Source organism: Delphinapterus leucas, chromosome 1 (genome assembly GCF_059928025.1).
Source record: "Delphinapterus leucas isolate spDelLeu-1000000601 "Yukka" chromosome 1, BTC_Dleu_Yukka2, whole genome shotgun sequence".
Taxonomy (NCBI): Eukaryota; Metazoa; Chordata; class Mammalia; order Artiodactyla; family Monodontidae; genus Delphinapterus; species Delphinapterus leucas.
In genome coordinates this window covers 41,102,153-41,125,292 of record NC_143129.1, presented here as the reverse complement: position 1 = coordinate 41,125,292, position 23,140 = coordinate 41,102,153, and the positions used below count along the sequence as shown (strand labels likewise).

At 43.9% G+C, this 23,140-nt stretch overlaps 1 protein-coding gene across 7 annotated transcripts in view; it reads right to left on the bottom strand.

Moving 5' to 3' along the window:
• Nucleotides 1-23,140, bottom strand: part of SRGAP2 (SLIT-ROBO Rho GTPase activating protein 2) — a 235,321-nt gene that overhangs the window by 211,884 nt on the left and 297 nt on the right. For 6 of the 7 annotated variants that reach the window (XM_022593603.3, XM_022593605.3, XM_022593604.3 and 3 more), the window contains exon 2: nucleotides 20,945-21,553. In XM_022593603.3, the coding sequence (XP_022449311.1) occupies nucleotides 20,945-21,011 (67 nt within the window). In that variant the 5' untranslated portion in view covers nucleotides 21,012-21,553. Of the gene's footprint in view, nucleotides 1-20,944; nucleotides 21,554-22,698; nucleotides 23,018-23,140 lie in introns of those variants that run through there. The other variant, XM_089908624.1, reaches the window with a different exon arrangement.

The window sequence follows — 23,140 nt, the reverse complement described above, 5'->3', positions numbered from 1 at the left end:
ACCCCCACCCCATACCCTTCCTTAAAAAAGTACTCTATTCTTTTCTTTAAACTCTCTTGAGCAGCGTATTCAATAGCCTTTCTTTTTCAACCCTACCCCTCAACTGCTTACAGCTGGACTTAAGCAACTGCTTAAGTTACAGCCCAGTCCAACTGTACTGTAGACTAAACTTGAGCAGGACAGGACTAAACTTGAGTTGTTTCCTACAGACAAAAGTACAATGGTTGACATTAAAGAGCACCTAATTGAAGGAAAACTGGTTGTAAGCAGATTAATAAACTCCGTGCTTACAGGTTCTCACACTTGGTATATTTTTCAGAAACACCCCCAACAAGATAAGAAGTTGGGAAATGGTTCCCTTGGCTAGTTAAGAAAGAATGTCATCTTAAAAAAAAAAGAAAAAAAAATCATACTAAGGAACTGGCAGACACATGTCATTCTTTTGGACAATGTTTTTGCAAGTAGATTTGATTTTCTTTACTCAAATGTATCCAGCTTTGGAGTTTGCAAGGCCAAAATAGATACAGACGAAGGTCCTCCAACTTCCCATTCTTGGCTCCAAAATAAATTAGTTTTATATTAAGTCAAGACACTGAAATGGCTGCTAAATAAGAATGATTCTAGGTCATGATTAAGATTGCTTTTCAGGACTTCCCTGGTGGCGCAGTGGTTAAGAATCTGCCTGCCAATGCAGAGGACACGGGTTCGATCTCTGTTCCGGGAAGATCCCACATGCTGCAGAGCAACTAAACCCGTGCGCCACAACTACTGAAGCCCACACACCTAGAGCCCGTGCGAAGCCTATGCACCGCACGAAGAGTAGCCCCCGCTCGCTGCAACTAGAGAAAGCCCGCGCACAGCAACAAAGACCCAATGCAGCCAAATAAATAAATATTTTTTTAAGTTAAAAAATATTTTTAAAACAAGACTGCTTTTCAAGCTATCAACAGTAGTATATCTTAAATGCCCAGCACTATGCAAAACATCAGGGGCAGATACAAAAGAAGTATAAAATAGAGTTCCTATCATACACACCTAACAATGTAGAGACAGCTCTCAATTAATTTACCAAGAGTATGTCGCATAACAAGATTATTTGTAAGTTTGTGTTTGAAGTACAAACACGTTTCCCCATAAAAGGCATGCGAAAGAGTTTCAGTTCTCAGGCTGGTAGAAAACTGACTCAACCCACAGCGTAACTGAAATATCCAGTATGTGCAAATGAAACATGATATAGAAAAAACAGTGTAACAATAGAAATACCTGACATGTATATGGTGCTTTGTTAGCTACAAAGAGTTTTTCATACACATAAACTTCACCATGACTCTGTGGATAGGTGATATTTGGTAGAACATGGTGATGTTGTCAACAGTTGAGGAAATGGAGGCACAGAAAGCCTAGAAACTTCTTCAAAGTCACAGAGCTACTAAGTGGCAATAGGACCCTAACACTGGCCTGCCGACTCCAAATCCCATTCTCTTTCCGCTGGTGCAAAACGGAATAAGAAATAGGCTGTGGAGGCTTTTGTTTGCTTTGCTGTTTTTAGACTGATGCCTGAGAAAGAAGAAATTTCATTTGAGAAAGATGAGGAGGTAAATGGAAACTTTTAGGGATTCCAAAGGAGGCTTAGGGGCACTTTTAGAGGCTTTCAACATTGACAGCACTGGTGCTTTATTGCTTTCATTTCACTGTGAGCCTTGTGGAGGGGCTTTTCTCCTTTCAGGTTCATCACTAGTGCTTTTCCAGTTCATCTGCCATGATTAAGGTGTGTTGGAGGACGGTGTTCAGTTTGGGTTCTAACTCATGAAGAAGAATACACCATCAGCAAGAAGGGTTTGGAAAGATTTCCTTGATAATGGATAAGCACTGGAAAAGAGAAGGGAAGGAAGAAGTGTGATGAAGACAACCATGTGCATGAGGAAGACTGCCTGAGGCAGACAGAAGGCAAAGGGGATAGGGGCTGAGGGAGGCCATTATTCTATTAAGAGACCACAGGCCAGTGTAGAGTCAGTGCTCACCACTGCACCATCAGGCCAAGGCACCTTGGCTGCAGGCAGATGAAGGAGGAGGCGGCAACTGCCACAACCCAGCTTTGCATAAACATGGGTCTCTCCTCCACAGTGAGGGTCTCCAGTTGAGACATCTATAAAATTAGCAGATGACAACACAAATAACCACACATCTACACCTTCCACAAAAATCCTTTTAACCGAATAAAAGTGCCAAGAGTTTCGTTCATTCATTAATCCAGTAAAACAATAAACATTTACTGTGTGCCAAAGCGCCACACTAGATGCCAGAAAAACAAACATAAACAGGGACAGTCCCTGCCTTCAAGGAGCTCACAGTTTAGTAGGTGAGAAAGATGTACACATAAATAAGTGCAAAGTAATGCAACTGGTATGAATGTATTTAGTTAAACACCAAGTACAGCATCAGCATAGTATACTTCAAGCACAGACAGAAGCCAATAGGTTCCCCAACACGCTCTACTTGGCAGACTTGCTGTTTATCATTTACCCGTCTGTATACAGAGGCCCACACTAATATTAGGCCAAATCTACATTATTAATCACATATTTATTTGTCTGCTAAGTCACTATATTGATGTCTGCCCTGCGCAAGTCGTTGTTTTGTTCTTATGGGGAAGAATGGGTGTGCACATAAATCTCACCCAAATTGTGTAAGAGCAAACCTAAACTTGGGGTGGTACACAAGAGGTTCACTGTAACACGGCATGTCGTTTCAATTATGGCCCAGAAGGCAACGGGTGATTCACTTTAACAAACAACCTGAGTCAATGTTACACAGGTCAAGTCTCCTTAAAACAAACTCCAGGAGACCATCCACCATTTTCTGTCACAGCAAATAAAATCTTAATGTATACTTGTTTGGACTGTGTAATTTACAAAGCAGATGCACAAGCATTATATTATTTAATCAACACAGCAACCCCTAGGTATGCTTATTACATGGTCATCTTATATCTGAAGAAGCTGAGGCCAGGAGAGGTTAGGCATTTACCCAGGGCCGTGTAGTTAATGTAGTTAAGAGTCAAAGCTGGGACTGGTGTGCAAGCCTTCAAACCTCCATTTGGGTGTTTTTTTCCTACCAAATTGCTTAAAATCTGGTTGCTTAAAATTCCCAAGCCAACTGTGGATAATCTTTGTTACTCAGAATTTTTTTTAAAAAAGGAGATTATAATAATTCCTACAGTCTCCTTGTATCCAGCACATTGGATGACAAGCAATCACAGGCCATTCTGCTCAAAATAGAAATAACACTAAGAATTCAAAGCCTTTGGAGGTGATGATGGAATCCACTCCGTCCAACTGCCAATATCGAAAATATGTTTTCCCATAAATAGCTTTAGTCTGATCTTCTCTCTCAACAAATTCCACATCACAATCTCCAATCAAGACCTCTATCTCACCATTGCAAAGTTATTCAAATTAGGACAATTAGCCACTTCTGCTCCCACACCTTGAAACAGCCCAGGCACCACCCAGTCAAGTAGCGCTGAACTCAGCCTCTCCCACACTCCCTTGGGAAGCTTTTAAAATAACTTGTTCCTTTGCCAGCTCCTTGTCAACCCCTGAGAGCTCCAGTGGTGGAGGGTGGTGGTGGGGTTTGACTTGACTTTTCTTTAATTCACAGGTTGACCCTCAAAAGGGGCCTCTAACCGAATCTCTGGCTGGAGAGAGGTTTATCAGAGGAGAACAGGGCAGCTAGGAGCTCAAGTTTTTCCTTTCCTTGTTTAGCTGTGCTCATCCCCTACAGGGACTGGGGAAAGAAAATGCTATTAATTCCTGAACACAAACAGTAAGTCCCCCTTCAAGGGAGAACATTTCTCAAACTGAAATGTAAAGAAGCTGCAAATGAGGTCAGGTATTTGGCATGGGAGTGAGGTGCCATCTATTTCACGGTTTCTCTGCAACATTCCCAATTTAGAAGAAAGGAAAATGACAGATTTAATGAAAGTGGGGTGGCAGGAGTGGGGAAGGGATGGCACTGTCACTTGCCTGATGCAATTCCTGCTTGAATGGAACTGTCACCTCAAACTCAGGATGTCTAGAATAACGCTCCCTGCTCCCTCTCTCGGCAAGCGCGGCGCCCCGACTTCCCCATGACTATTTCTGCCATCGCCACCATTGTCCTCTCTGTCTCCCAAGCTAGAAACCTCAGGCATTCCTGACTCTTACCTCGGCCCTGGCTCCTACCTCTGTAGCCCATTTTCCTACCTTAGTAGCGTCTCTGACTATAATGTGGACAAACATGGTACTAAGGGTAAAAGAACAAGCAGTCTTTGGAGCCCAACAGACCTGGGCCTCAGTCACCACCCCACCCCAGGTCACCTGTCACCTTAGATCATCTGTCTGAGCACAGCTGATAGCTGATAGTTCAGTAAATGGAGAATCACACTCCCCTCATCGGTGGCACTAAGAACTGGTCATATTTAACAACATATTCACAGCGCCCACTTCCGGGCCGGGCACAGACTGGTCTACACTGTGTGGGCAGGAGCGAGCCTCCCTTCCCAGTCCAGAGCAACCAGAGTGTCTCTGAAACCGGACTGCATGGCCCCACTCTTCAACCCAGACGGCCTCTATTGTTCTGACCGCGGCAGCACAGAGACTCTGGCTGATCTTCAAGATCATCAAAATCCATCCAGCCCCATCCTACTCCCCTGTCTCTTAACTCCTCTGCTCTAGCCAGGGTCTACTCACTCACTCACTCAGCAAACATTTTTTGGGTGCCTACCACGTGCCAACATGCTGCTGGATGCTGGGAATGTGAAGGTGAAAGGCTGCCCACCCTCAAAGAGCTCACAAGCGCCTTTCTGGTAGGGAGAGTGTATCTGCAGGAAGGGGCATGGGGTGGTGTGAGGGTGGATAGAACCATCATTGTATTACGGTGTAGGAAGTGATGCCGGAGGGGTGAGCATGGTGGGGGCTGTGGGAACACCACCAAGGGAAGTGCACACACGGCCTCTGTTCTTTCCTCCTACCCTCCAGTTAGCCAAATCCTACTCCGTAAGTCAAGGTCTTATTCATTCTGGCCCACACCTCTCCCATCTCTGAATTCCTCAAGTTCTTATCAACACTACTCATTTCTAGTCATCCACTGGCTGATGTCATTTCTTGTATTGCTGTTGGTTAAATTTTTTTTTTATTACTCTTTGTATACGTTGGCAATTTTTCTCCACTGGTTTATGCGATTGTAGAGGATACCCACTAAATTCTAGACAGCTCTAAAAATCTCTCGTGGAAACTATATATTAATTATTGGTGGCATAAGTGATAAGTTCAGGGTTACTGACAATCACAAAGTCACGTATTTATTTGGCACATTCTCCCCTCACCACTAGGTCCTGACTTCTGCATGGCTTACCCTTGAAATCCAAGCCAAAACAAGAGAGAAGACCCCTGGTTATCTCTGAAACACTTTCCAACACATAATTTGCTACTACTATAGTTTTAAAACCTTTCCAATAAAGATTTTAAGTGTAAGAAGCTCATCAAATAAAATCTGAGGTTGACACCCAATATAGCAAACATAAAAGCAGAGCTGTTCTGGTTGGAGCCATGGTGACAGCTTACTGCTGCCTACCTCAGGAGGGAGACATGCAACTCTGCATCAACAGCCCCTGTGGCACATTCCAGATGGCAACAGTGTTAACACCACTACAGCATGAAGGCAAGCTCATCTTGCCCACAAATATGTGGAAATTCAATACACGTCCAAACATGACATTATAAATCAATGGGGGAAAAGATGGCCCCTTTCAACAAATGAAATCAGAACAAATGGTTAGCCATAAGGTATATAAAATAAAGTTAGAGCCCTACCTCACACCATTCACAAAAATAAATTCCGCATTTATTCAAGTCAGATTTGTGAGAAGCAAAACTTAAAAACATTTAAAAGAACACATAGCAGAATATCCTTATGATTTCAGGATAGGAAAGGTTGTGTGTATGCGCATTCTAAAATAAGCCCAAACGATAAAGGAAAAGCTAGACAGATTTGAGTATATTAAAATTTAAAATTTCCTATACATCAAAGAATCCAATAAAAAGTTAAGCCAACTTTGGGAGAAGGTATTTGCAACCCATATCACCAACAAAAGATAAGTATCCAGAATATATAAGAAACACCCACATGTCAATATTAAGAAAAAGAAAGGCCACCTAAAAGAGCTGTTTCTAGACTGCAGTTCAAGAACTGCTCCGGGTACGTTTCCAGCTCAGTTCTCCCAGAAAATACAGTGAGGTGGTATCTTGTCCTACTTAGAAATGTTTATATTTTATTAGAGTTTATAATGTTTGTTACCATATATCATCTCAGCTTATCTATACAACTCTGGCATGTAGGCAGAACATATATTATGCCATTTTATTGATGAGGAAATTGAGACTCAAGAAGTTAAGTGATCAGTTTTAGGAAAATATATACATCACTTCCTAGTGAATAACAAAACCTAGATTTTCTACCTTCTAATCTACAATCTTTCCATTTAAAAAAAATTACCTCCATTTTTTAAAAAACACCTGTTCACACAAAAATCTGTACATGAATGTTCACAGCAGCTTTATTCTTAACAGCCAAAAACTGGAAACAACCCAGCTGTCCTTCAATGGGTAAATGGTGAAGAAACTGTGGTACATCCATACAATGGAACGCTATTCAGCAATAAAAAGGAATCAGCTAGCGATACACACAACAACCTGGATGGATCACCAGATAATTATGCTGAGTGAAAAAAAGCCAATCCTAAAAGGCTGGATACTATATGATGCCATGTTTATAACAGTCTTGAAATGACAAGATTATAGCCATGGGGAACAGATTAGTGTTTCCAGGAGTTAAGGAATAAGGACTCAGGGAGGTGAGATGAGGTGAAGGGGGAGACAGGACTATAACATGTCAACATGAGGGACCCCTTTAGTGATGGCACCGTTCAGCAGTTTGACTCTATCAATGTCAGTGTCCTGGTTGTGATACTGTACTATAGTTTTGCATGATGTTAACCATTGGGGGAAAACTAAGTAAAGGGTATGTGCAAGCTCTCTGTATTACTTCTGACGATTGCATGTGAATGTGTAGTTATTTCAAAATAAAAGATTTCCAAAAAGCCCAGAAAACAAAAACCAAAACTGCCTGAAATCACAGTGCCCTGTTGTCGTGCCAGTCATAGGTTAAATGAGATAAAGTATGGAAAGACACTTCTCAGACTGTCAAGTGCTCTATTAATACCAGGAGGCAATCACTATCCCCCTCCTTCACCAGCCTCATCAATGTTACTCATTGTCAGACTATTCTCTCCCTTCTGGGCCTTCTATATCCCTCCACTGTGGTCCTGTCACTGTATTTGTGTAACCTGTCCATTCCTTTTAATAGGCTGTAGCTCCTTGAAAACCAAAACCTTGTTATGTACCTCTAGATGCCCACAACCCAGCACATAACAAGCACATAGTAGGTGTTCAATAAATGGGTGCTGGATTGAAATTAGCTCATGATTTCCTTGTTCAATACCAAATGAACCAAAACTGGTGGCAGTGGGGAGGGGAGAATACTGGGAAGAAGAACACCCCAGCAGCCATGAGGCAATGCCTTGAAAGTTTCATCAATTACCTCCTCCTTCCCTGAGCCACTGAAAACCCAGACGAAGCAAAGGTCTGTACAGAGGGAGTGGCGGCAGTAGCAAAAACATGAGTTCAGTTCATCAGGCCTCCTTTTTTATCCTGTTTCAAGCTCCGCAAATGAAAGAATTGACCATTTATAGTTTGGGTCACTGGAACAAGATGGAAAGGTAGGCTACAGTGTACTCTTCCGGAAAAGATTTTAAAGGTTAGCTGACAGCCCTTTTCCTGACATGATTAGACTGAAGAATTGCCGGGGGCAGAAGAATATACTAAATGATCTGTTAGAATCTCTCAGAGACCTCACACTCTGGGCAAACAGATTTGGCTCATGGGGCGGGAGGGGGTTCCCACACCCCGAAAACAATGCTAGCAGCTCCTTACTCCTCCAAATAGTTCTCGAGCATTTAAAAAAAAAAAGCACAAGCGAGTGCTTTGCTGCTCCTAATGTTATCATATAATTTTTCAAATTCTTATTCAATTACATATCATGGTCTTATCTGCAATCTCCACAGGCCAAATAGCCCTGCTTTCACATCATGCCCACTGAGCCTGCAGAACACAAGCAATTCCAGCTCTCATAAACATGAGATCGTTTTACATTAAGTTTTGTAAGAGAGTGTGTGTGTGCGCGTATATGTGCATGCGCAAGCTTGTGCTCAGGAGTGCCTCGTCTTCTGTGAGGAACAAGGAGAAGACTTTAGTTAATGGAAGGTTAAAAACTTGGGAGGTTTGTCTCTGCCTGGATAATGATTAACTCTTTTTGCTGCTGAATCCAGAAGAGCTAGCATTTCTGGACTGGCAGTCCTGCTCCCTGGCCCAAGAGGGAAAGAAAGCTCACGTGCACACATGTACTGTCAGAAAGAACTAACTGGTATCGATCGATTTCAGGCTTTGGCAGTGGGAACACTACTGTAGTTTTAAAGAGTACTAGGTATTTTAAAATTGTATTGTCACTGGTCTTGAAATATCCAGATCAAGAACCTCATTAATCAAATCAACAGATATCATCTACGCAAAATGCTGAAGCATTTGTTTAAAACTGCTGACAGCAAAGCATTGAGATAACTTACATCACCACAAATCACTGAATAAATAAGAGAGATCAAGAGATACAGCACAACTGACTCCAAGGACATCTAAAACACAAAGCCTATTAATATCATTTAAAGATGAAAACTTAGGGCTTCCCTGGTGGCGAAGTGGTTGAGAGTCCGCCTGCCGATGCAGGGGACATGGGTTTGTGCCCCGGTCCGGGAAGATCCCACATGCCGCGGAGCGGCTGGGCCCGTGAGCCGTGGCCGCTGAGCCTGCACGTCCGGAGCCTGTGCTCCGCAACAGAGAGACCACAACAGTGAGAGGCCCACGAACCGTGAAAAAAAAAAAAAAGAAGATGAAAACTTTAACATGTGGAATCTAATTTTTAAAAATTAGATTATCATTTAGATATCATTTAGATATCATTTAAAAATGATATAAATGAACTTATTTACAAAACAGCAACAGACTCACAGATTTCAAAAACAAACTCATGGTCACCAAACTCATGGTAGGGAGGAATAAATTAGGAGTTTGGGATTAACATATACACAGTACTATATATAAAATAGATAATCAACAAGGACCTACTGTATAGCACAGGGAACTCTACTCAGTATTCTGTAATAACCTATGAGAAAAGAATCTGAAAAAGAATGAATATATATATATATAAAACTGAATCACTTTGCTGTACACCTGAAACTAACACAACATTGTGAATCAACTATACTCCAATAAATTAAATAAAATTTTAAAAAAGATGAAATCTTAAACCAGGAGTAGGAGAGATGAGTAGGAAGAACCTACAGTATCTGTTCTGTGGTTTCTAGCCTTCTCTTAGGACAATTATGAACATGTAAACTCTGTGTGTCAACTCACTTGAAGATAACCATTTTGGATCGTATGTCCTAAAAATGACAAAGCAAGGAACTAGTAATCCATCTTTCTACTTTCTAGCTGAGAAGCTGAGAATCCCAAAAGTGGAAGGCCTTGTCCAACATGACATAGCTAGTCCTCCATGGCCCTACAGCCCTCCTTCCCTCCCTGTGAATGATATTTTTTAAATGCTGTACTGATAAAAATATGAGCTGTCATCATTATTAATGGTACTCATTTTAAAACGACAGGCTGTTACTTAGCCTATTCATTAGGTGGAAAGAAAACAAACACAAATGTGGAAACACTTCCACTCCATATTACAGCATACCTCATCACAATCCACAAAGAAATCCCTTAGTTGACAAAGGGCCTAACATATGGAGAGGAATACAAGAGGCAAGAGGCCATCTTACATCCTGGGAGAGGCTGAAGTCCCTTACCCCACAGCCCAGATGTCTAGATTAACCCTACCCAGTTCCATATCCATGCCACCTCCGCCCAGTTTGTCCCAGACCAGATGTCAGGGATTAAAAACCTCCTACTTCCTTATTCTATAATTGTAATTTAAGACAATCACCCAACTTCCATTTTCTTTCTCTTTTAAATTCAAGTTCTGCACACAACATAAATTTCTATAATACCCAGCGTTACACAAGTTCCACCTCTGGCCCATGACCATTGATGAGGAAAACCATATACACCAGTATCAGGAGAGAATTTTCTCACTCTGTAAGTCTCTGAGCTTACTGGAAGTCCTAGGTTTAATATATTTATCCTGATGAAAGCATTTATTGTCCCTGGTAACCCAGTCACAAGTCCGCCTCTAGGTCAATCAAGTAACTATCCCTCACCTCAATTTCTCCAGCTGTGAGGCTCACCTTTCTATCAGATCGTGACACCTAACCAAGTGTCACTTCAGATGCTCTCCAGAGCAGCTGCCACTGTGCCACCACAGGGGTCCACGCTCCATGTGTGCAGCAGCCACAGAGACATGGCAAGCCCTGGGGCTGGGGAGAGTGTCATTCAGAGAATACAACAGGTTTTGTACTTACAAGTGTGCCTGCTAAATAGGGGCAAAACTGTTACCTTCAATATCTTAAATAAGCAAAACTAATGAACCATGAAAGCTGGGGCGGGCCTTAGAAATTTTCTAATTTAACCCCACTTTCCTAGATGAGAAAACCAAGGTGTAGGCAGATCAAATAGGTATATACTAGGAAGACATTTAGAACACTGCATTTAGAACTCCTCTTCGCATCAAGATACTAGGAAATGAGAACAATCAACTAAATGTCCACAGCATTTCATAGTTTCGAAGGCATTTCTAATGAATTATTTCATTGGAGCCTCACAACAGTGTTGAGTGGGCCTGGTTTCCCACTCTGCCTTCATCACTTACTAGCTGCGTGCTTTGGAGTAAGTTATTTAACCTCCCTGTTTCTCATCTGTCAACTGGGGATAATAATAGTAGCTACCTCATAGGGCTGTTGGGAGATTCATGAGTTAAGACTACACGTAAAGCACTTCAAACACAATTCAGACATAAGAAGTACTCACTAAATGCTAGCCATCTTCACCATAATCACCATCACCATTAGCCAAGGCCAAGAATTGCTGTCCCGATTTTACAGATGAGGAAACAAACAAGGAATTTTGAGACCTGAGGTGAGTTACCCCCAAAATCACAGTTGTAAATGGCAAAGCCAAACTGAACCAAGGCTTTCTGACTCCAAATCCAGCATTCTTTCCCAGGGAACCATGCTGCCCTGTAGTTCAGTTTGTTATGGCCCCAAAGAAGTATTGCTCCAAAATAGATATCTCAGTCAAGATGCTTTCCCAAAGAGCAGTTTACTCATCTGACAAGATCTGGCCCAATTACCCTCACCCCCCTAAAATAAATAAATAAACACAAGAAAAAGACTAGTGGGAAAAAGGAGCAGATCTCCAAGGGGTTTCAACGTTTGGAGAAATTGGTGCCAACTCCTCAGAAACAGGATGTATTTCTTAAAGCTCCTGGCATATCATGTCTTGGCCAGCTCACGCTCCTGGATCCCTTTGTTTTCTGTGCTTTGTCTTCCTGTGGAGCCCATGGCTGGTGAGGTCACCTTCTCCAGGGTGAGCACTCAGACCCTACTATGATTTGAAAGGCAGAATCTGGGCTCAGGCAGCAAAGACAAGGTCCCAACTTTCATGATGCCTTTTGGGTCACCTGCCCACTGATTAGTGCATTTTTAGAAGAAAAGGTTAAAAAAAAAAAAAAAAAAAAGGCTCTGCCTTCTCCCTAACAGATGGCATCCTAAAATACTCACAGAAATGGAGGAGGTGCACTTCCCAGCTGCTCTTCCTTCCTCATGAATGTATATTTCAAGTTCAGAACCCTTCTTTCACAACGTATAAATAAAGTCAAGGCTACTTTATACCAAATGACTAGAAAAACCAGCGGGGAGAGTTTTTCTGTTGGTCACTTTGGACCTTTCTTCCCCTTTTACCATAGACCATGCAGCTGCTTCTAATAAGGCAATAGCTCTCTCCAAAACCATGCCTCGAAAAAGTATCCCAGCAGTTCTTCTTCAGGTCAACTCTGTTTTAACTCCTGGTCAAAATAGACCTAAACTTTCTCAAATTTAGACCTGGAATATCTGTTTTAAATGATGAATAAATCCTGGACAAATGTAGAATGTGTTTTGCTTCAATTACAGAAAAACCTTACTTTTGTTTTAAACTCTTTCAAATTTCAGAGTTAATATTTTCCTTGAATTTTAAGGAAAGACATGATTGAAGAACTCAAGTATAGCTCTAGGGCAATGATTCTAAAGGGGCAGAGGGGGTAGTAAATAAGGAAAAACTTAACCCCACTGGGGAACCTCCACAGCACTACATAGTTTGTACTTGTCCCTGTATGATGATAATATTCACAATGCTTAATCTACTTTGAATTTCAATAACATTAACATAAGGAGAAGTCTTGTTATTGGAGTAGGAGGAGAAATGCAGAAGCAAGGCAATCCTGGCACTGTCAAATCCAACCTCAACTCAGAAAAGGTTCACATTCAATTTATAAGTATTTATTCATTTCCATGCCAGAAGCTGGACGCATGGAAATGAATAAAAGACAATTCCGTCCCCCAGGTACTCAGCTAGTTATAAATAATGAGGTGTAAATGAAGAGATTACAATGTAATATGATGAGTGCAATATAAAAAATAAGCACAAAGACACTGCTGAGGAGATGCTGAGGGTGGGCTGAGTAACCCTGTGCAGAGATGCTAAGGAATCCTGCTTGGCATCTTGCACAGGGTCACTATGCAGAGAGTAGGGATAAGCAGGGAACACTTCCTGGAGGTGGTGACATCTGAGCTGGGTTTTAAAGGATAAGTTTTCCAGGTTCAAGGAAAAGGACCCATTCCAAACAGAAGACAACATGGATAAAGCATGAAGCATGAAATAACATAATGCAGTAAGGGAACGAGAGGCAGTTTAGCCTTCTAGTGGTAAAAAATGTGACCAAGGTAATTGGGAAGTGATGGATATAAACAGTCTATGCTATGACCTTAGCAGAACAATAAGTTTGGTTTTTAAAAAAATCACTTTGGTGGTATTATGCAAGATATATTATCAAGATCAAATTAAGAAACTACTTCTAAAAAAATTATTTGTAGTAGTCCAGGTCATTCATTTATGCATTCATCATTACAGCCAGTATATATTTATTAAGAGCCACCATTTAGGCTACAACACTATTCTAGACATGTTTACTATCTGAAGGGGCCCCCCCATAGTAAGAGTTACTTATTTAGCATTTAATACTTACCATACATGATGGAGCTAGCATTTTACACATATTCACAATAAACCAGAAAGGTTGGTCTTATCTCTGTGTCAGAGAAGAGAAGTTGAGTGAGCAAGGATATACAGCAAGGAGGTGATACTGACAAGATTCCAACTGAGGGCTACTTCCAAAGCCTACGCTCTTCACATTGCACTGCACTACACAACCTCAAACCATTCCTACCAGAAGTCTAGCAGTAGAGAGAAGAGTAAAAGAAAAATATTTAAAACCTAAGGCAGTACAAGATCAATGCCATAGCACTACGTGAATGAACTAGAGAGAAGGGTCATTTCTGATCAGTGCGACCAAGGAAGGCATCCCAGAAAAGTTGAGCTTTACTAGAAGGGTGAGATCTCAGTAGGTGGAGATGTGGGGCTGGGCAGGGAGAAAGAGGTATTCCATGAACAGTGCTCAGAACTTAGACTCTGATGATGGCCGAGGTTCTAATTCCTGTTCATTCACTAGCTGCAGCCTCTGGGTGAGTTGCTGAATCTCCTACACCTCACTTTCTTCATCAGCAAAATGGGATAATAACAATATATTCCTCCTAGAACTGGTGTAAGAATTATGAAATAATTTATGTAGAGTATTTAGCATAATGCCTAGTACATTAAGCCCCAAACAAACAGCAAAATATTAGTTAATAGTATATGTGTCTAAAGAATGGCAAATAGGGAATTCTCTGGTGGTCCAGGGGTTAGGACTCCGCACTTTCACTGCTGAGGGCCCGGGTTCAATCCCTGATTGGGGAACTAAGATCCCGCAAGCCACGTGGTGTGACCAAAAAAAATAAAAAATAAAGAATGTCAAATAGTGCAGATAGGCCTCCAGTCCTTTTAAAGTAAAATGAAAAAGTATGGTTGACATGATAGGTTGCAGCCAGATTGAAGACCAAGTAATATTCACCTTGGAAAGGTGGTCTCTATTCAACAGATGATAGGGAATCAATCATTAGAGGAAAGAAGCCATATTCATAACACTCTGAGCAGATCTCCCATGGGAGCCCCCAGCCCCTCCCCTTGGCATCTGGCTCACTTGTGACCAGTTTCAGAAGAGGCCTGAGGCTCAGGGGACTAGTTCAAGCAAGGACTATAGGAAAATAGATACTGTCATTCTTCAACTTGTAACTTATCCAAGATTTTTTTCTTTTCTTTCTTCCCCTATCCTGTACCCTCTCTCCTAAACATGGTACTAGCTGAGACACAATTATTAACACAACTTCCCTGGGAGATTGTTTATTTTTATTTACTAAGGTTAAATAAATTTTCCAGGGACCAATCTAGGTGGCTTGGATCATTATTTAAAACTTGGTAATATCTGGCTTTTACTTATTTATTTTTAACCTAATGTCATTTCTATAATGCAGTATTATCTTACTCATTTATTAACACATTATGATGAAGAAACTTTGTGATGCTTTCATTCACTTATCTTGATTGTGATGTTTTCATAGGTAGACAACATGCCAAAACTTATCAAATGTATACCTCAAACAAGTGAGGTTTATTATATGTCAATTAAACCTCAGTAAAGCTGTTAAAAATACAATAAAAGGGGCTCCCCTGGTGGCGCAGTGGTTGAGAGTACGCCTGCCGATGCAGGGGACACGGGTTCGTGCCCCAGTCTGGGAAGATCCCACATGCAGCGGAGCGGCTGTGCCCGTGAGCCATGGCCGCCATGGCCGCTGAGCCTGCGCGTCCGGAGCCTGTGCTCCGCAACGGGAGAGGCCACAACAGTGAGAGGCCCGCGTACCGCAAAAAAAAAAAATACAATAAAAGTTTAGTCATTCACGTAATTATTAAAAGGTATAAAATTAATACACAATGCTTATACTACCAACATAAATATATACTCATAATCAGAAAATATGTATATTTAAAGGTTAATTCTAAAAATTTAATGAGGACAGGTGATTATATAGAAAATGTATACACAGGCCTGTAAAACTTTGGTGTAGAGGGCATTTTAAAAAAATAGGAATATACCTATGTTCATGGCAGCATTGTTTGCAATAACCAAAAGGCAGAAACAACCCAAGTGTCTATGGATAAACAAAACATGGATTATACATATAATGTCCTTAAAAAGGAAGGAAATTCTGACACATGCTACAGATCCTGGATGAGCGTTTAAGACATTATGCTAAGTGAAATAAGTCAGTCACAAAAGGACAACTACTGTATGATTCCACTTATATGAGGTACCTAGAGTTGTCAAATGTGGGCAGGGGGCAGTTATTGTTTAATGGGTACAGAGTTTCAACTCTGCAAAATGAAGAGTTCTGTGGAAAGATGGTGGTGATGGTTACACAACAATGTGAATGTAATTAATGCCACTGAACTGTAAACTTAAGAATGCTTAAGATGGTAAATTTTATGTTATGTGTATTTTACCACAATTAAAGAGAGAGAGAGAGATGAGAGTTCCTACATATTATTGTAAAATCAGTAAAGGTGTTATTTTGTAATTTTCAAAGACATTTTTAAGTGCTCTCATTACTTATTTTTAAATCAAACAACTTTGAAGGTAACTCTCCCAGATTCCCCAAAAGGCCAATTCTGTAGCTGACCAGTTAAAACTATTCACTTGAATTGTATTACCAGTAGAAATCTAAATATCAACTTCTTTTTCCCTACAACATGACATCATATTTTCCTAACAAAGCCCTCAGAGGTCTTGGGTCTAAAGTAAACAATTCCCATGAAGAAAACCTCTCTTCTGGAAGGAGAACCCTACAGGTGCCACCAGCAGCCCACGTTTATCTAGAGTGAACAGTGGGAGTTTAGGAGTCAGGGGCTAAGCACCTGCTGATTTTAAAGGGTGTGTGGATCCTACATATCAGGGCCAGGTCAGACCCTGTAAACTTCAAAACAGAGAAATGATTAGGGCTTGTCTGGGCCGTCAACCTGTGTGGTGCATAATTACCAGATGAGCTCCTCCAAAGGAAATTTCTGTTCCCATTCCCCAAGAGAATGCCTGAAATTGGAAAAGTTAAGGACCCCTCACAAACCTTGTTTCTAACCATTGCGACTTTGCACAGCACACAGCATCCCCAGCTCCTTGTCCACCACCTTCCTCCAGGGCCTTTTAACTTGGAGATACAGAGTACAGTACTTTAATTTTTCCAAGAGCTTCATTTTCTTCCAGGAGCTCACCTTACTTACAGTCCTATTTTCCCTGAGCAAAGGAAGAGGTGCCTTCAATCATCTCGCAGGAAGATGATAGCATCTGCTTGGGGATTCCAACGAGATGTTTTACTGCAGCTTTTCACAAACTGATTATATTTAAAGCTCCCTTGAGGAATGGGGGCTGGGAAGAAAGAAGCTTCGGAGAAGACCTTTATTGGCAGGAGTGAAGAACCGCTCACACCTCCCCGGGGAAGTGTGTGTGCATACACAATATGTCTAAAGTTTTAAATTTCATCTCCTGCTCTGAAAGGGTCCTGAAAGGGTTAAACTGTTCCAGGCAAAGGCTTTTCTATCAAAATGCTCCAGATGGAAATTACAAAATTTCACTTCTCAGCTCTGTGGTGCTCACACACTGTTCTTCTAAGACATTTAAAAAAAAAAAAAGACAAGACCCCTAATGTTCTCAAGAAAGCGAATTTGACGGTTCAGCACACAGTGCCACTCTGTTTCAGATGATTCCTCCTAGAATATTTGCATTAACTGTCAATCTCAAGTTTTCTGGGGGACAGTAAAAACTCAAGGTGTGGAGAGGGTACAGGAAAGGGAGCCTTAAACAAAGTCAGGACAATAGCTGGGAGGGTTTGCTGTGATGTGAACTCATCCAAATGCCAGCTAGATTATCATCTCTTGTGATGGTTATGCCCTGCACCTTACCACCTTTTGCTGCTCCAATCCCCAAAGAAGCTAACTAACTAGAGGCCAAAAGGCCTCAGGTTATGACCACGAATCTGACCATGAATTTGTCAAGAATTTGCCAAGATTAATGTATATGAAGCACTTTGTAAATTGAGCCATGTACAAATACGAAGAGTATTATTACTTTCGAGTCAGAGATTGAAAGGCATGAACTTTCAAAGGAATCTGAACACCCACAAACCAGAAACAATGATGGTTTTTAAGAAGTGGGCTCCAAGGCAGGCTAAGGAGTCACGCCCTTCATAAAACCACACTGGGGTAGGGTTGGGGTTGCAGTCTCAGAAGTCCCTCAGGGCACACGCAAGCAGGTGGTTTAAAGGGACCCAAAACCACAGGATAGACAGGGTCCCCCAAAGTCCATTAAGGGTCCCCTTGATTCAAACCATTCTGACTGAAAAGCAAGACCCAGGACACTGGTCAGAGACATATAGAACAACAGCGGTCAACAGTTAGACAGTTTACCTGTTCATTTTACAGAATGGGAAACTGAGTTCTAGAGGGTTTAAGTGACTGAACCAAGATACCTTTCACTACTACTGGAGGAACTTAAGCTAGAACTCAAGTTTCATCCTTGACTTGTTTCCTATCATTATAACTGGCACTTTGGGAGTGAAAAGGCAATGTGGCCTTAATGGTCATCCCATTTCAGCAGACCTTACTATTATTGAGCATTTACAAGTGCCAGATACTGTGCTAAATGATTTTGATATACTATCTCATTGAATCCTCACAATGACCTTAGGAAACACATATTATGTTGCCTATTTTCCAGGTTAGGATCCCGAGGCTTGGACAAGTCAGGTAACCTGCCCAAGGAGCGAGGCAAGCGAGTGACAGCGCTGAGATTTAAACCTGGATCCCTTTGACTCAAAAACTTGCGCTCTTAACCACCAGACCAAAAAAGCAATTTTCTTTTTTATCTTGGCATCTATAAGAGAAGTAGGACTGGCAGCACTATGAGTCCCACACAACACATAAAAAGCTGAAACATCATAAATCTGTCCAAGGGCTTCCAGCTAGTAGGGGAGCAGAGCCAACCCAGAACCCGGGTCCTTTGTCTCCAAGTTCTATGATCTTCCATGGAGAACACAGACTCTAGAATGCAAGCTTCATGAGGGAGAGGACTTTTTCTTGTTCACTGCTACATCATCAGTCCCCAGAACCCATTGAAGGCACTCAGTAACTAATTGATGAATGAAGAAGTGGAGTCCACCTGCTGTGGTTTGGCTGTGTGACCTTGGGAGGGCTTCTTTATCCTCTCTAAGCCTCAGTTTCTTCATGCAGTGAATAGAGGATGAATATTCACCTCCACGTTTTAAGTGAAGATTAAATGAGACAATTCTTATAAAGCACTTGGGACAGGCTGGAACATAATGACCACCCAAAATGTAATCTATTATTATCACTATTACTACTATTATCCATTGTCAGACTTTGGCTTCTTAAGTTTTTTTTTTTCCCAACTCTGGTCAAATGATGTTTCATAATAATTATGAATAGAATAGAATAGAGAATTGGGAGTCAGTAACCTGCTTCTAGTTTCAGATCTACCACCACCTAGCTGTGTGACCTTGGACAAGCCTCTTTATTTCTCTATACTTGCCTCAGCTGTAAATGAGGGACTAAACCATTCAAATTAGTCTCTTAAGCATTCATTGGGCACCTTCTCTGAGTAAGACATCATGCTCGGCCACCTATAAAATTCTATGATCCTGAATAGTGTTAATGAAAAGATATCAGTGCAAAGCAAAAGAGTCCCCTACTTGTGGCAAGGGTGAAGACAAACCCCAAATAGTCAACTGCATTACATCATCTCAATGAGTAATGTTTGTAAATACACAAAGTATTTAACTGAGACATTTGTGAGAAATCCTTCACCAATACAGAATCAGCAGATACAGTTCTATTAATACCTATCAGTCCCAAACCTTCCAAAAAATAAACATGTAAATTCACTTTGCACCTTAGTCAAATGGCGTGCTTCTGGAGAGAAATCTGGGAGAGTCAAAGTTATTAACGCTCCCTATGGCAACAGTTAAGAATAGGATGTATTAAAAGAAAAAAAAAAAGAATGACATATCTGGTTAAAACTGCAGGGGGGAATTCCAGCAGCAAACTGCAGTGCATCTGGACAGGACACTGAGGCCAGTGGCTTATTGTTTACAAAAAGAGGCCCGGATTATGAACAGTGACAAGAGGCCAAGACCTCAATTATACCTCACAACCACACCTCTCCCAATCCCAGTTCAACTGAAGCTATCCATCAGTCAACTCCCCCATCTCTGTAATAAACCCACCAATATTTGCAGCCCAGTGGATAGAAGGTCCCTCAGGGCACTTCCAGCACTGACCAACCTGATGACATTAAAAAGATCCTACAGGCACAGTGGGGACTTCAAACTACCTTCCAACCTTCCAAGAGATAAAGCAGCTGCCCATTTCAAACTCTAGCCCTACTCGCACCCCCGGCAATCGTTAGAGGGGAGGCATGGCCCTTCCCAAGTCCTCTATGATAGGAAAAGGTCTTCTCACATTGGTGCAGGGAAAGAAGGAGGGGCCCCTCCCTCTGTACTCCGAAACAAAGGAAAACCCAGAGCTCCAACCATGTGGTGTAACATTCAAGGCCACCCACCTCTCCCACTACCCAGCTGAAGTCTCAGTGGGCTAGAGCCACATGGCTCTTTCCAGTGACTGGCCAAGAAGGGACGGTGCCTTGCATAACCATATGCTGGGGCTCTTTAACAGGCGGGAACCCCTTCTATGGGAATTGCTGGTTAAAAAAGGCTATCTGGGAAGGGGTTTTGATTCATGCACCAAGTCAGGCAGTGGACTAGATGTGCTAGCAGGTCACTTGCTTTCTCTAGGTCCACATTTTGCTTTACCCCTCATATTTTTGCAGAGAGGTAAGCAGGCCTTTAAAAGCATGTATTCTGGAGCAGAGGACAACACAGAAGGGTTAAACAATTATGTCTTCCCATTCTCCAGACTCAGCACCACCCAGCAACAACCCAACTCCATTCAGGTTTAGGTGAGGGCGGAGACCGGGTGTGAGTGACCTTATTCTTTCTGTTCTCTGATCTCTGAATGCAGACAACCAGAGACCAGGCAGGTACAAGGTGCACCCAAGGTGGCCACAGACTTTCTGTGCCTGATGCCATAGCGAGTGTCATGTTTTGATATAGTGCATCAGAAAAAAAGACCCGCGTCTCCCACGGCTCTCCAAATGGTACACCTTCTCAAGGTTGCCTTTCTCTGCCTGGACTCCTCTTCAACCTCTGAAATAAATTCCCAAACACCTGTCAGATTTCAGTTGTCCTTCAAGGAAACCTGACCCAGACACCCAGAGGCAAATTGCCGCCTTTCTCTCTCCAAGAACCTCCTGCCCCTCCCCCCATCCTATTTAGCTTGGGGAAAAGGACTGCCAAAATAATGGCCAGCCCTACAGATAAATCTAAAGCCCGCTCCGAAAATTCCTTTCCAGAGCCTGTGGCCCCTGGCATGGCCAATCCCTCGGAGGCTCAGACCCACATATGAAACCACCTCTGGGGTCAGCCTGCCCCCACCTGCTCCACCCAAAGAAATGAACATCTTGCAAATCAGGGTGGAAATCCATGTCTCAATGGTCTACAGAGAATATGCATTATGCTATTTTTCAAAGCCCTTACCTTTGACCTGAGTATCGTACTCTGCTATAATCTCCTTATCCTTTTTGAATTTGGCTGGAGACGTCATGTTTTCCTTCTTTCTTCCAAATTCGAATTGTGAATTGATAAATCCACGGGAAAAATCCAACCACCGAAATCAATACCTCCAAGATCGCTTCTCCAAAAGGCAGAAGGGGCCCCCCGCGGTGGTCTCCAGCGCTCCGGGGAGCGCGGGCTGCGGGCTGGGCAGGCGGCTACGGCGGACACATGCAGACGGTGGGCGCTGGGGCCGGCGCGGCGGCGGTTGGTTCCTGTGCTAGAGCCCAAGCCGCAGCCTCAGCATTAGCCGGGAGAACTGCAGCGCCCGGAGGCTGGCCTGGGGTCTGACATCAACGACACAGGCGGGGAGTGGAAGTCCTTCCGCACAACATGGTGTGGGGGGCGCGGGGATGTGGACTCGCCCAGCTGGGTCCCCGGGAGGGAGTGGGTGCGTATCGGGGTGCCGGGGGAGGGCTGGGCGTGCTTCGCGGTTTTTTGTTGCACAGCCTCGAAGATGCTGCAAATCAAATCCCAAACGGGAGCCGCAGCAGCGCAGACTGGATCGGAAGTCGTTTGCTCCGGTTCACTTGCCTGTAAATGCAGGGAAAAGAGGAGGGGGCGATCAGCCCCAGCGCAGATCCTAATCGATGCGGGGGTGGGGTAAGGGAAGCCGTTTCCAGCCTGGCCTGGGCCCATTCATCTCAGCCAAACGCCGCCCGGCCCGCAGAGCCCGGCGCAGCGAGGTGGGGAGGAAGGAAGCTCCCTCCGGATTTTGTTTTAAGGCTGAAAGAAAACACTTTGGAGCAGCCGCCTTCGAGGGCTTGGGGTGGGGACTAGCGGCGGGAACGCGGGGCTCCGGGCGGGGACTGCGGCACCTCGGCGACCTCCCGAACCTTGCCAGCGCTGGGCAGCGGCTTCCGGAGGGAACCCTCCTGGCCCTGCCTCTGATACGGCCCCCGACCCCCGGCTGGGGCAACTCCCTTGACTTAAAAGGGGATCAAAGCCAGGGAGGGACAAGCCACCCGGGCACAACTTTTCTTCCCCTGCGCCCCTCCTCCCAGTTGTTTTGTTTTTGGTTGCTAGCTTCTCTTGGCAGCAAAATGTTGGGGGGTGAGGGGGGAGTGATCTGCAGGAAAAAGCCTGCTCGGCACGGGACACATCCAGGAAAACAATGTGGTCGGCAGAAGCAGGAAACGGGTTAGAGGCGAGGGTCGGAGTCGGGAAAACCGGGAAGGCGGGGGGTTGGGGGGCGGGGGGGGGAGGAAGGCAGCCACCGCCTCTCAGGCCATCCCCAATTGGTCACCCAAGCCCAGAGATCCCAGATACCGCACCCAATCCCCGGCTGGGGGTTGGGGGAAGGTCGTTGAGGGTCGCAGTCCCGACTCCTCGCACCAGGAGGTACCCGAGGAGATCCCGCTCCAACCCAGGCCCAGGAGGTGGGAGGGACTGGGACGGGAGTGCAGAGCCGGGCGTCTCGCTCCCGGACGCGCCGCAGCGGCGACCCTCCCTCCTTGGCCGCCCCTTTCCCTTTCCGCGCCGGGAGTCTCCCACTTCCCGCGCCTGGAGAAAGGGCCGCACCGAGGGAGGAACAGGGAGCAGGAGCGGCGTGGTGGTTCAGACAGGCAGGAAGCGGGGAGGGGGGTGAGAGGTGGGGTCCTGAGGCTGCACGGGAACCGGGGATAACTGGAGCTTCTGCACACGCTTGATAGGCGAGGAGAGGGCAAAGGGAGGATTACCTTGGGGGTGAGGGGGAAGTTAGGAGACTATCGTGGGCCGCGATGTTACATGGAGTACTAGGATATTAGCAACTTTGGGGACCCAGATATAGGTCTGGGAGCGGGAGTGCGTGAAGAGGAGCCATTCCGGGCGGGCCGGGGGCTGGGGCAGGGGAAGAGCCCCGGAAGCAGTGCGGAACACCCATCCTTCTGGGTCCAGGGCTGTAACCCGACAGTCTGCCAGGACTTGGAGACAGAGAAAGAGAGCAGCCGATGGTTACGGGTGATGCCAACGACGGTTGCCCGAAGGTGGACCAAGGCTGCTAGTGTGCAGAGGACTTGGGGAGGGGGCTGGGTGCAGACTGCGCGGCGGCATGTGAGCCAAGGCAGAGTCCCAGGCAGTACGGTAAAGGGCGGAGATGCAGTCCTAAAGAAGTATTTGGGCTGCACTGGGAGATTGGGA